We start from the raw sequence: 12738 nt of genomic DNA, 5'->3' as shown, positions 1-12738 counted from the left end.
CAGCCGCCCCCGCCACCCGCGGCCCCTGGGGGGCCCGCGCGGGACCCCGGCGGCGGCCGCTCCTCGGCGGGGGCGGCCCGGGCCCGGGCAGGTGCGCGCAGGCCGCCAGGCGCGCCCCGGCTCCTACCTGCTGGAAGGTGACGGGCCGGGGGATGGCGCGGGCCCCGCGCGGCACGCACACCACGCACTGCCCCACGAAGGTCCGGTAGCAGGGGGCGTCGTCGCCCCGCAGCACCTCGACCTCCCCGGCGCCGCTGTCCGGCAGCTGCCGGACGAAGGTCTCCAGGGAGGCGACCTCGGCGTAGCAGCCGCGCAGCGCGGTCAGCAACGCCGCGAAGGGCTCCGCGCCCGCCATGTTGCGGGGACGGGGCACGCGGCGACCCCGCGCCCTCCTCCTGTTGCTGCTGCTGCTGTCGCCGCCGCCGCCGCAGCCGTCGCCGCTGCCGCCGCCGGGCATTATGGAGATGCCGCTGACAGTCGGACCGTACAGATTAAAAATAACGAAGCAAACGCCCTCGCAACGTCGTCGCACCGCTGCTGCGAGCGGGCGCTACTGGGCAATGGCGGGGCGGGGCGGGGCGGGGCGGGGCGGGGCGGGGCGGGGGCCGCCGTCCAGCTCCCGCGCTCCTTCCCCGCGGCGCGGCCCGGCGCGGCCGAGGCAGGGCGGGGGGCGCTGCGCGGCGGGGGGCGTGTGGCACGGCTGCCCAGGCCTTCTGGCTTTTCTTTTCAGGCAAATTCACGTAGGTTCTTCCCGGTGGATAATTCGTGCTGTGTGTTTTCGGGATGCTTGGCACGGCGCTCAAGAGAGGTGTTGAAGAAAGTCTGGAAAGTCTTTAAGTTCTTAAGTGAGTAGTGCCAGTTTATTTGGGTAGATTTCCTCTGGAAGAAACCAGGCAGATTCCCTTCCAAGGAACCCCCTTTAGGATCAGCAAGCACTCCACAGAGGACCTGTCTGAAACAAGGGCAACCATAGAAGAGGTTATGGTGGAGATGAACAGAGTAAACCCTAAAGATAACCAGTTGGCTGGTCCTGGGCTTCTCATCACACCCATGAATGAAGAAACCAAAATCACTTAGTGTGTGGCCTCCTGCTCAAAACTTTTCTTGGTATCTGAAGACTTTGTGGTAGCAAACTTGATGCCAGACTGTAAAAGGGATTGCAGTGGACTTCTGGGGAACTGTAGGTCTCCAAGCCTGATGTTTATTCCAGGTAAATTAGTAGAAATAACAGAAGATAGGATTAGTAGATGCTGGGAGAAATACAAGTTGCTTAGTCAACTTTGCTCCCATAGAAGGGAGTCCTGCCTTTGAAAACTCCTTGCGTTATGGTGATCTGGTTGATACATTCTACTTGAATTTCCAAAAACCTTTGCAAGGAGATGTTATCAATAATATTAAAAAAAAAAAACAAAACCAAACATACAGATATATTATTGTTGAAAGATAAGAGATAGAGGTAGGGATAAATGGTCAGTTCTTTCAGCTGAGGAAGATCCCCACCAGAGTTCCACATTAGTCTGCACTGTGTAACTTTCATAAATGGCCCAGAAGTACTGTAAATAAGCAGTAAGTGGCAAGATTTGCTGATGGGATGAAGTTATTCAAAGCAGCAAGGACACAACCAGACTGGAAAATTGCAGAAGAACTTTACAAGACTGAATGATCGAGCAGTTACATGCCAGATGAAATTTAATGTTGATAAATCAAGTATGGCACAGAGGTGAAATGCATTCCTACCTTCATATTTAAAACGGTGGGTTTTGAGCTGATTAGTACCACTCAGGAGAGTGAGACACCAAGGTTACATGAAAGAAGAAGAAGGAGGAGAAGGAGAAGAAGAACTTTCAAAAACCTGAAACTATGTTCAAACAGAAAAGTAAAAAACTTACTATTTTGTTGAATAATTTTCCAAAGCTGAAAGAAACATCAAACACCAGAAGCGGGACATCTTGCCAGGAGGTTCATAATGCTCAAGTAGAGAAGGAACACTTAGGGCAATCGTGGCAACAATGAGAAAGTTACATGAGGAACTTAAGGGGCATCCTGTGTCAAATCTTTGCACACAGCTTGATCTGTCTCAAGCTCAAGTACTACAATTTGTGTTGTTCAAGAAAGAGAGGGGGAAAAAATGTTCACAGTGAGTCTCCATGATGCGATGGTATTTACCAGTGAGTTTCAAGGAACTTACTGACTGAACAACTACCTATATCATGCCAGAATGTTATAATATCAGTGATGAAAATATATTACATGACACTAAGGATCCCAAAGGAGATCATGGGGATGATGACTTTGCAGTAAGTCTGACTCTGCTGTGGAGGTTAACTAACTCCATCGATAGAGATTGGATTTAGTGGACGCGTTGATAACTGCGGCATATTGGAGGTGTCAACATGGTATTTGCTGAGGATGAGGTTATATGGCATGGGATATCCTTTCAGACAGTTCAGGTCAGCTGTCCTGGCTGTGTCTCCTCCCAACTTCTTGTCCACCCGTCTATTCATTGTGGGGGCAGAGTGTGAAAAAAAAGATCTTGATGCTGTACAAGCACTGCTTAGCTATAACGGTGGTGTCTTGTCAACACCTAGTCACAGATCCAAAGCACAGCACCATACAGGCTGCTATGAAGAAAGGTAACTGCCCTAGCCAGGGCCAGTACAGTGTCAGAGTAAAACCCCTTAATGATCCATCATGTCCATCAGTCTGAGTCATCACTGACTAGGGCAGAGGTCCTCAAACTATGGCCCGTGGGATGGATACAGCCCCCCAGGGTCCTCAATCCGGCCCCTGGTGTTTACAGACCCCCCCGCTGGGGGTTGGGGGGGGAAACCAAGCAGCCGCAGATGGCTGCCTGCCACTGCATCCGCGCACCGGCCCCCTGGTTAAACAGTTTGAGGACCCTTGGACTAGGGGATCTTCAGCCAATGTGGATGATCTAGGTCCCAGTCTCACCCTGAGGCTGCTGCTTGAGCTAGATACATACAGTCATGTGCTGTTAATCAAGGACATCCCTCCAGTTTAACCAGATACGCAGTGTAAGCCCTTTTTAGGGCATCCATCACCTGTCACAGCTTTTATCTACTGTGGAATTAAGTCTGTTCTGACACTGACTTGCTTTCTTCTCTGCTGGGCTGCATCTGCAGCCTTGGTTTTCTTTACAGTGATGTTGGTAACTGGAGGTGCCGTTTGTTTCACTGTCCAGCTTCCTCAGTTACAGAGCTCATCCTGCAGCGGGGCATGCAGTGGGGGGGAACAAGCCCTTTCTAGCACTATTATTATGCAGTTACCAGACTTACATGGCTCTGGCTCTTCCCACGTGTCTCTATCAAAATTCTCTGGATCAGGACTGCCTGAGAGTTGCAGTGGTCTTTTTTTCCACCTTTTAACTGCTTTTCCCAGGCCACTGTGTGTTTCTTGCATTGTGTGTGATGGTCCCTGAATGGCATGTCTCTCTTCTCACACCAGCTTCATCCTTTCTCTTTGATTCAGCTTCTCTGTACTTGCCTGTTGCTCCTTAAAACAGGTGTTTAGCCCTTCCTTCTCCTACATTTGCCTCCTCAAAGTCATGGTCTTTATTGCATCAGACACACCCTGCACCGGTCAAACTTTGAACTTTTCAATTCTGTTTAATCAATGTTCAGTGTTGTTTTTCACCCCTCAGTCCCAGTATTTCTTACACAAACTCTTTGATCCTTTTCTCAGCCTCTTGGCTGACGGCCAGCCATGCCCAAGCACATCATACTTTGCTCTTCCTCATGTTTCACACCGTCTTTCAGTATTTGAGTGTGAAGGGAAATTCATTTTCTGTGTGTGCTGGTTTTAGCAGGGATAGAGTTGAATTTCTTCAGGGTAGCTTGTATGGAGGGCTATGCTTTGTATTTTCTGGAAACAGTGTTGATAATACACTAACGTTTGGTCCCTGCTGAGCAGCTCACACAGAGCCAAGGCCTTTCCTGCTCCTCACCCACCCACCAGTGAGCCGGCTGGGGGGGCACTAGAAGCTGGGAGGGGACACAGCCGGGACAGCTGACCCCAGCTGACCAAAGGGATATCCCGTACCACATGGTGTCACGCTCAGCATATGAAGCTGGGGGGTCGGGGGGAGGTTGGCAGGAGAGGCCACTGCTCAGGGACTGGCTGGGCATCAGTTGGTTGGTGGTGAGCGGTTGTTTTCATTTGCATCACTTGTCTTTCTTGGGTTTTATTTTCCTCTCTCCTTGTTATAATTTTCTCTTCTTACAATTTTATTTTTTAAACTATTACACTGGTTTTGTCTCAACCCACAAGTTTCTTCCACACTTTTACCCTCCCAATTCTACCCCCATCCCATTGGGGAGGGGGAGCGAACAAGCGCCTGTGTGGTGCTAAGTTGCCAGCTGGGATTAAATCATGGCACCATGGGTTTAGTCCTTACCAAATTACTACGTTCTGCAAGCTCATACTGCGTTGATGCGTCTCTGTTCATGCAGATGAGACTCACAAACACACTCATTCCTTCTGGCACAGATTTCTTCATAGCCCAGGTGTGGTCTGCCCAGTTGCACTACTTCAGTGCTGGAGATGCCTGCATCATTCACCCCTTTGCACTAAATTTACTCTGCCTAGCTGCAGCATCCATGACCTTGTTACACACGAAAGGTAGAGCAGAAAACATGTGCACTGTTAGCTCCCAAAAATTTTTTACTCAATGCTTTACACCTCACTGGGTTATGTTTTTACTCACTCAATACTTTACACCTCTCTGGGTTATTTTTTTACTATGTGATTGCAGTCTACAGTAGCAAAAGTTTAATTGAAAAAGCAGTGTTCCTCCTGTACCGAAGGGGTAGGGAACCTGGTGGCAGTGAAGAGACAGTGTTGATCTGATGTAGCATCCTTACATGGGGTTAATGCTGGAGCATTCTCTCCCTATTATAACTACTTTGCTGTTCTTGTAGGGGGCTCTTTAACTGTCTTTGGATTGTCACTATCTACAGGAGTTTTTCCAGATGGACTTTTTGTTACATTTTTGCATCCAGAACCTTGTTCTACCTGGCTCCTTGGACGGCATTCCCCTGTGACCATTAACCGACCATTTGCATTTCATGCATCTATCCCTGGGTGGTGGGAACTCTGCTCCCAGTCCTGTGCTTGCACGCCTGGAGCCTGCTATGTAAGATACAGTAAGTGTAACTCAGCTTTAATATCCTAACACTTAAATCCGAGCTCACAAACCCACAGCATGGTGTTACCAGAAGTGTAGTAGTGCAGTAATAGTAGCGTATAATACCAATAATAAACTGCAGTAATAACTGTGCTAGGAAGGGCTTGTTCCCCCACACCATGTAATGTAAAGCAAGTCCTGCCCCTGTGGCGGTGGGATGAGAGTCCACATGCACTAAACCTTAGCAGCGTACAGAAATGGTCCAGTGGTAGCAAAACTCAGCATGCTGAAGAATCTAATTCTGCTCCTATAAACAAAGCACTTTTCTTAGCACTTACTCTTGGCCTTGGTGGACCTAGGTATTACTATCTCACTTCAAAGATGATCCATTCTGATATTAACTTTCAGCTTGACCCTAAAAAAAGAAAAAAAGTTGGAAGTTGACAACTCTATTAGAGAAGAGGGTATCCTTTCAGATCTCGTCGAGTCCTTTGGAGCTGTGCCCCAGTACTGTGATGCCAGGATACAGTCCCAAGAAAGAACTATGGAACTACAGTTAACCTGGGAAAAAGATGCTGGGGAAGAATAATCTGAAAGAAGCAAAATACACGATCCTGCTGGTAGCTGAATACAAGAACAGTTCCTGCAGTTGGTCAGATCTTCAGCAGAATGAAATACCTGTTTTGTGTATGAACTAAATTAGCCTTTGTCACTGGAGGCTTTCAAAGATTGTGCTTCCTTTAGAAATATAGAGATCAGCTGAAAAGAGTAGCTTTTTAAAAAATACTGTTGCAGACAAGAGTGGCTGTAGCTGATTAGCAAAGGTATTAGGAGAAAAAAACCCAACTTGAACTAGGAATGTGTGTTGTTTCAAGCCAACCTGGATTTTGTAAACCTGGGGGTCTCAGATTACTGTCAGAGGATGATGCAATCTGAAAATTGTATGAGGCCACAGAGAATGCCTGCTGTGTTCCAAGGATAATGGACTCAAGGACTGTGATTGGGATTTTTCAGATTCCTAGTTCACACATTCCTAGTTCAAGTTGGGTTTTTTTCTCCTACATACCTTTGTAACAACCTCTGGGATGGCAGAGAGGGTGAGGCTAACCAGTCCTTTCCAAAGGAAGTTGATGAAGGGTTTGTTGGTTTTACCAAATGAAACACTGCTTATACCTTTCTGTTCTCATGGTCAGCACTAGGCAAATGAAACACATGCTTGTAATGGAAACCGAACAACAGATGGAGCAAGAGCTGAGAATTTCAGTATAGGAAATGTAAATTGCTAAATCTAGTTGGAAAAGTAGAGGCTATACTGATAATAGTGAAGAACGTAGAACTCTGCTGCAGACAGAAGCTACGTAGTTGTGATTCTCAAGTATATGCTCAAAGGCTCTTGCTTCAGTGGCCAGGTGGCTAGCTGGACCACCGCATGCAGACAAACCGTAGCAATGAAACATCCACTTTGCTTTAGGCTGCTTGACACAGACTAACCTATGGCTAAGACTGCTAGAGGCAAATAACACCTAATAAAGAGGTTCAGAGTGAACTCCAAAATAAGAGTAAGATAGCCCATTAGTCTTTGCAGGCGTGCAAGACTAGGAGGAGAAGAAATCATGATAAAAGCAACCATCAAAGAGCTCTGTCTTAAGTTAATGAGGATTGTGGAGCTACAGTTGAGTAAGGAGAACGTTAAGAGGCCAGAAACTGAGGCCGGTACATACTATACCCAAAACAGCTTGCAAGAAGCTTTATGGGTACCGTATGGCAAGGACTAAAAGGACAGAGTCCTCCTGCTAAACAGAAGGTGGAGGGGGCGGGCAAGAAGCGATCATGTTCTTTTAACCAAACATAGGCAGAAAATATGACCCAGAAATCCCCACGATCTTTGGGGAACCCAATATTAAAAGGAACAGTAAGAAAGAACTGCATAAAGGAAAAGCTGGAGCAAGGTGATTAGTTCCAGATATCCTTAAGAAGGAGCAGGGGCATTTAACACAGATGGATGAAAACAACAGGAGTCATCACAGTTCCCCCCACTGTACCAAGAGGAGATTCTTAAATGTGTCTGTAACCACTGGAAAAGTGCACTGATCCTCACAGATACAGGACCAAACCTCTCCTAGTGTAAGAGCAGAAGCAGTTTTACTGTCATCGGGCATCTGGGAAACTTGGGCTCTTTCTGGCTTTATTTCTCAACTCCTATTGCTAGATTTACTTACTCAAGAGGATTTTACACAGGACTATTAGGAAAGCCCAAATAGTCTGTAAGGTGGGGGAATTACCTGTCTTAATGCTTCTGGCACCAACTTGTAGATGACACTTACTGGAGTGTAATGCCTTATTGAGAGGGAACACATACCGGTGCTGTGTCTACGTATCCTCAACATAAACAGCACCTGCTGTAGCAGCAACAGAAGCAGAGCAGACTTCTTGAGCTCTACTGACAAGAGAAAAACTGACTGTGCTGCTGCCCATTTTGTGATTACTGAGTTAGCCCTACGGCTCCAGGGGAAAAAGCCCTAAGGGCAGGAGGTGATCTCTTGGAGGACAATCAGCAGCAGGTGAAGCTGAGCAGGAAATAGCACATTATGGAACTGGAAGAACTGTGCAGGAGTACAGCGCCATCTCCATAACAAAGCCAAGAGGCACTAAGCCAAGGTCACATACACCCCCAGAAAGAGTCAAGTCAGCTGCCTTTCTTCACTTAAGGTCCTTAAAAAGCCACAGTTGCCATGGTATTATACACCAGTAAGTACTGTGCAAGAGTATCTTCCAGAAGCGTATGGTGATTTTCTGAATTAACTCTAAACCAGAACCACCCCCAACCCCAAACAGCTGCCATCCTTTAACTTCCACAGCTATTACAAGCCTAATGAATATAAGAATGCAAGATGGTCACCTAGTTGCTTATCACAGTAAAGTTTCACCCTTCTAGTAGGATCAAGTTGCTCAACAGATCACAGATACTGATAATCCAGCATGAGTTGCAATACATTCAGTGAAATTTTATGTATGTTTTTCTTCTGCATTAACCACATACAGAACCATGTTGTTTTAAGCTGATGCCACTTCCACAACTAGAAAGTTAAATAATTTCATTTAATATCTCAAAAATTAGACTACTTACATAGTTTTTCACCACCTTTCCTTTCCACAACAAAAGGTAACTCTCTATCCCATATGCCAAGTCTTTTATTTGGAAATGGAATGCATAAAACAATGACTTGAACAGGAAAGTCTTGCTCATTTTAAAGACTTAAAACGTTCTAATTTTATAATTTTTTATGACTACTGTAAAGTATATTATGAGGTCATTGTCATCAGAAATGCAAGACAGAAGACCAATAAACTCACAGTAGGTAAAGGTGCAACAGTGATTTTTCAACAGCTACATACAAAAATGAGTGATTAAACATTAGAAATACCTGAATATGGTATCCTGGACTTCCAGAAGTTACTCTAGAAGCAGCAATGACTTGGTTGTTTTGAAATGGCACAAAAAGGGAATGTGCTATATGCATTATTTAAATCAGGAAAAAATTTCACACACTTAACATTTATCTATTATTATGAAATAGAAGTCCCAAATTAGTTTGCCTACCAGCAAAGAGCTCCTTCCAAACAAATCTAAAACAGGTACAAGATATAGCAGATGCAATCCCAGTTTTGCATAGACTTATTTATATATGTTTAATGCTAAAATCAATAGTCCTCCTTAGTTAAAATTAACAGTGTAAAGAGACCTTAACATGAAAATGAGTTAAATATTCACTTCAAGACTCCTTTCCATTGCCAGTAGCTTGTAAGGAGAACTTAAGAGTAAAAGAAAGCCTGTGACAAAAGATGTTGGGCACATTTCTGTATCTTTTTGGGACCCAGGTATTTATATGTTTACACTTCTGCAGTATCAGAACTGGGTAAAATCTACTTAATGAAGTAGTTACAGACTACAGAAGTAGATCTGTGTTCTTCAGGGTTATTCAGTTAAGTGTTTTCAATCAATGACAAACTGAAGTTAAATAGCATTGCACAAACAGCATGCAATTTAATAAAGAAACTGAAGAATCACTAGGGTTTATTTGTAAACTGACCAAAGCAAAGCTAGAATTGGAAACTAGAATTCTGTCTTTTGGACTTTTTAATTGCATTTTATTTACTGCTGGAAGGAATGCACTCTGTATTTAAAAAACTAGAACCATAGTTTCTAGATATAGCTGTGAAGTTTGGATTTGTATGCAAGGATCAACCTAATTATTTTTACTAACTTGGAAGAAACAAATTAAAATACCTCCCTTAATGAACTGTTTCCATGGAATATGGATTTTAAATTGTGTGAGAAGAAGATACCTGTTCTTCACCAGGCTGATTTTTTTCCTATGTATCCAGGTAGTTTGTTGAACCTGTATTGTATTTGAGCAAAATCGCTCCACTTTAATGATGTGTGTTTCATCTTATAAATAGAATGGGGCAGGGAGGGAGAGGGGAAAGATCAAGGATACTCCCTTTGAAACATGAGAGAATTGGCCTAGTAGGTCACACACCCTAGTAGGGTACCACACGGTGAAGAATTTAATGCAGGATTTATATAATCTTGGGTATATATTGAAAGAACTCATGTTACAGTTTTTTCACATATTTGTTCAGTTTAAGACAACTGAAACCCTCTGCCATGCTATGGGCTAAGAAGGTACAGAATTTGAATTTTAACAACCCCATATCTCATCCTGTATTTCCAACATTTTTTTTAAGCTATGAACTTCAATGCCCACATACAACTTACAACTTTAATCACAATTTCTAGATTTCTCTTTATCTCCATTATCAAACAAGAATGATTTTTAATTAGCATATAATCCAATACGATACATTTTATTTTTGACAGCCTCCAGTTTGGCAATAATGTGTAATTCTGCTGCAAGACACTGGGCTTGTTTTTTCACTTTTCATAGCCTAGTGGCACAGGTACCACACTTCCAGTTAGTGAGTTGTCTTAAAAACGTACTTAGTTATTAATTACAATGGTCAGGACACTTAGGTTTTCACTGAAGTTTAAATGCAGGAAGTTTATTTCATGATATCTGGCAGACTGTGGACCTTGGGAGGACAAAAGAGGATCTTGAAACAGGAGGATATCAAAACTAGATTTTGGCAATATAGAAGATTTATTGTCCATGTAGTTCTGTCATAAGCTTTAAAAATACTCTTATTAAATAAGTTTTTCCTTCCTTAAGACCAGATAATACATGAAAGCCAGTAAGAGTCCAGGGGTCAGAATCTTCTGCAATTCTTACTTATTCTCTATGAGCTTTTTTTTTTGGCTTTTCTTCGTAAGATTCTCCATACTCATTCACTCTGCTCTTATCCACAGGATAAAGCCTGGCAGAAAAAAAAAATAAATTACTAGTTACAATACTGTCTGCTATCTGAAGGAATTAAGCAGTTCTGTGCTACTTAAAAGTGCACTTCTTAACCAGTTGTTGCATAACAGAGCCTCTTAAGAGATTTATTAGCCAGCTCCTCTAAAGCTTGGCTGGAGTATTGCTCAAGCAATCCAGAACACCTCTCAGACCTGAAAACAGCGCCCAGCCCCTATCAGAAGCTGTTGAGCTGTTAACTTCTAGAATACTTTGGCAGGGGGCGTATTTTACTACACTTGTGTGATTGTATAAAGCCAAACCTGAAGTCTGCATTTAGTATTAATGATTAGATATACAAGTCCATGTATTCTGGTATAACATGAACTTGTCTTAAAATTCTTACTTGCTCCACACAAATATTTATTCTTGGGAACAAAACCACACTTTCTATAGCTTCACTTACAAACAGTATTCCAACGATTATAGCCTTCTTCCCAATCTGATTTTGGTTACTTAAAGAATCTGAAACTCACCAGATACTCTATTTACAAGAGAACCTGATAACTTGTATTTGGAAACTAGATAAAGAAGAGACCAGAGCAGGGCAATCCCTCACCAGAAAACATCCTTTGCTAGTGCCTTGCAGAGAAAGTTGGAAAGCATGCCTCAGATACTGAGCACATGCCCCTCAGCAAGGGTTAGAAGCCCAGAACTCCTAGGTGGATTTGTGAATACAAGCTTAAGAATTACTCTCCTTTACCTTACTTCAGGTATTCATGTCTCGGGTTAATTTTTTTTGTAACTTGCAATGTGAAACTATTTGCTGAAAAGGAGGACTGCTGTTTTGGAGAGTGAGAAGGGGTAATTAGAAAATCCTGTGAGTGCTGCGAAAAGAGGATTTTACTGACTACCCTCTTACCATGCTAAAAAGGATCCAGCAATAGTCAGTTATGGGAAAATGCTTTTGCTCCTCTTATTTGTATTGACATCTCCTTTCCAGGATCCCCCTGCTCACCGTTCCCTTCACTAGGCATCTATAAAACTACCATTATCCAGACCACACTATATATTACCATAGTATGAAAATTCCCGAACCATTTTGTAGTTCTTTACAGCTGTAAGACTGCAATCATCTACAGCATTGTAAAAACTTGAATGAATAATAAAGGCATACCATCTTTGGTAAAGATAGACCAGGAACACAACATCATCCCTGAAGCACGCCAGCCTATGAGATGTTGGCATAGTGATGATAAAAGCAAATATATCATCAATAAAGGTGTTAAATGCCTACAAATAGAAGAAAAGCATACTTCAGTTGGCTGTGAAAAAAGGAAGTAATCTGTCATACAAAGCTACAGGAAACAGGCTTCCACAACTGTATTTTTCAGTAAGAATGCAGACTACTTCCACATTTATAACAATACTTAAGGGTTATGCTGAAAAACTAATTAATGCACACTTTAATGCAGTTTTTAATGAAAACCATACTGTCTACTACAGGCCACACTATTATAGTTAGAAGTAAAAAGAAAGTCAGAGTAAGTCAGGTAAGTGATAGTATTGTCAAGAGAGGGGGAAAAACATGGATTCAACTTCAGTTAAATCTTTAAAAGAAACTGAAAAAAACCCTTGAATTCGTTCATTACTCAAATTATTTAAGATTTACAAAATATCAGTTCACTTTCATTTTCTGGGGGAATTTGAAATCTGTGTAAAAACTTGTTAATTTACTGCTCTTAAGAACATCTTTAAATATTTTCAGTGCTCCCCTGGAAGTAATCATCTATTCCTTACTGGAGACATAATTTTCTACACATTTCCACTCAACTAGGCATACTATAGGTTTTGTTTCTGAAGCAATAACGAAGTATTTTCTCACAACTTTTTCCTGAGCGAGAAAGTTTAAATTCCCAGACATCTGCTGGGAAAGCAACGCAAACAGGCTCCAGGCATGCAAAGGCAACAATATTTTGTCAGCGAAAGTAAAGAAAGTAAACAGTAGGGCAACTCTTCTGAATCTGGCTCTAACCTACAGGGAGGATGAAAATCAACTCTTACAGTGTGCACCAGCTCTGTTACTCATATGGTGCAATGAACTGTTTCAACTCACTAGAAACTGCAGGAAACACATCCAGCAAAGAATATTCACTATTGGGTTAACAAACTGGGTCAGTAACACAGCTTCTCCTTTCAATAGTAGCAAGCTGTGCATTAATGCATACAAGGGGAAAACGA

The 12738-nt window shown here is 43.1% G+C and overlaps 2 protein-coding genes across 3 annotated transcripts in view; both read right to left on the bottom strand.

The window, feature by feature from the left end:
• The window catches only part of TERT (telomerase reverse transcriptase), a 34205-nt gene extending 33259 nt beyond the window's left edge, over nt 1–946 (bottom strand). For both annotated transcript variants that reach the window (XM_055800149.1, XM_055800150.1), the window contains exon 1: nt 128–946. In XM_055800149.1, the coding sequence (XP_055656124.1) occupies nt 128–457 (330 nt within the window). In that variant the 5' untranslated portion in view covers nt 458–946. The remainder of the gene's footprint in view (nt 1–127) is intronic.
• A 7282-nt stretch (nt 947–8228) lies between these two features.
• Nucleotides 8229–12738, bottom strand: part of CLPTM1L (CLPTM1 like) — a 30934-nt gene continuing 26424 nt past the window's right edge. Inside the window, exons 16-17 of the mRNA XM_055800371.1 lie at nt 11675–11790; nt 8229–10519 (exon numbers count right to left, since the gene is read on the bottom strand). Of these exons, the coding sequence (XP_055656346.1) occupies nt 10435–10519; nt 11675–11790 (201 nt within the window). The 3' untranslated portion in view covers nt 8229–10434. The remainder of the gene's footprint in view (nt 10520–11674; nt 11791–12738) is intronic.

Source organism: Falco peregrinus, chromosome 3, assembly GCF_023634155.1.
Source record: "Falco peregrinus isolate bFalPer1 chromosome 3, bFalPer1.pri, whole genome shotgun sequence".
In the NCBI taxonomy this organism is placed as follows: Eukaryota; Metazoa; Chordata; class Aves; order Falconiformes; family Falconidae; genus Falco; species Falco peregrinus.
Note: the sequence above shows the minus strand (reverse complement) of the source record. Positions and strands in the feature narration are given on the sequence as shown.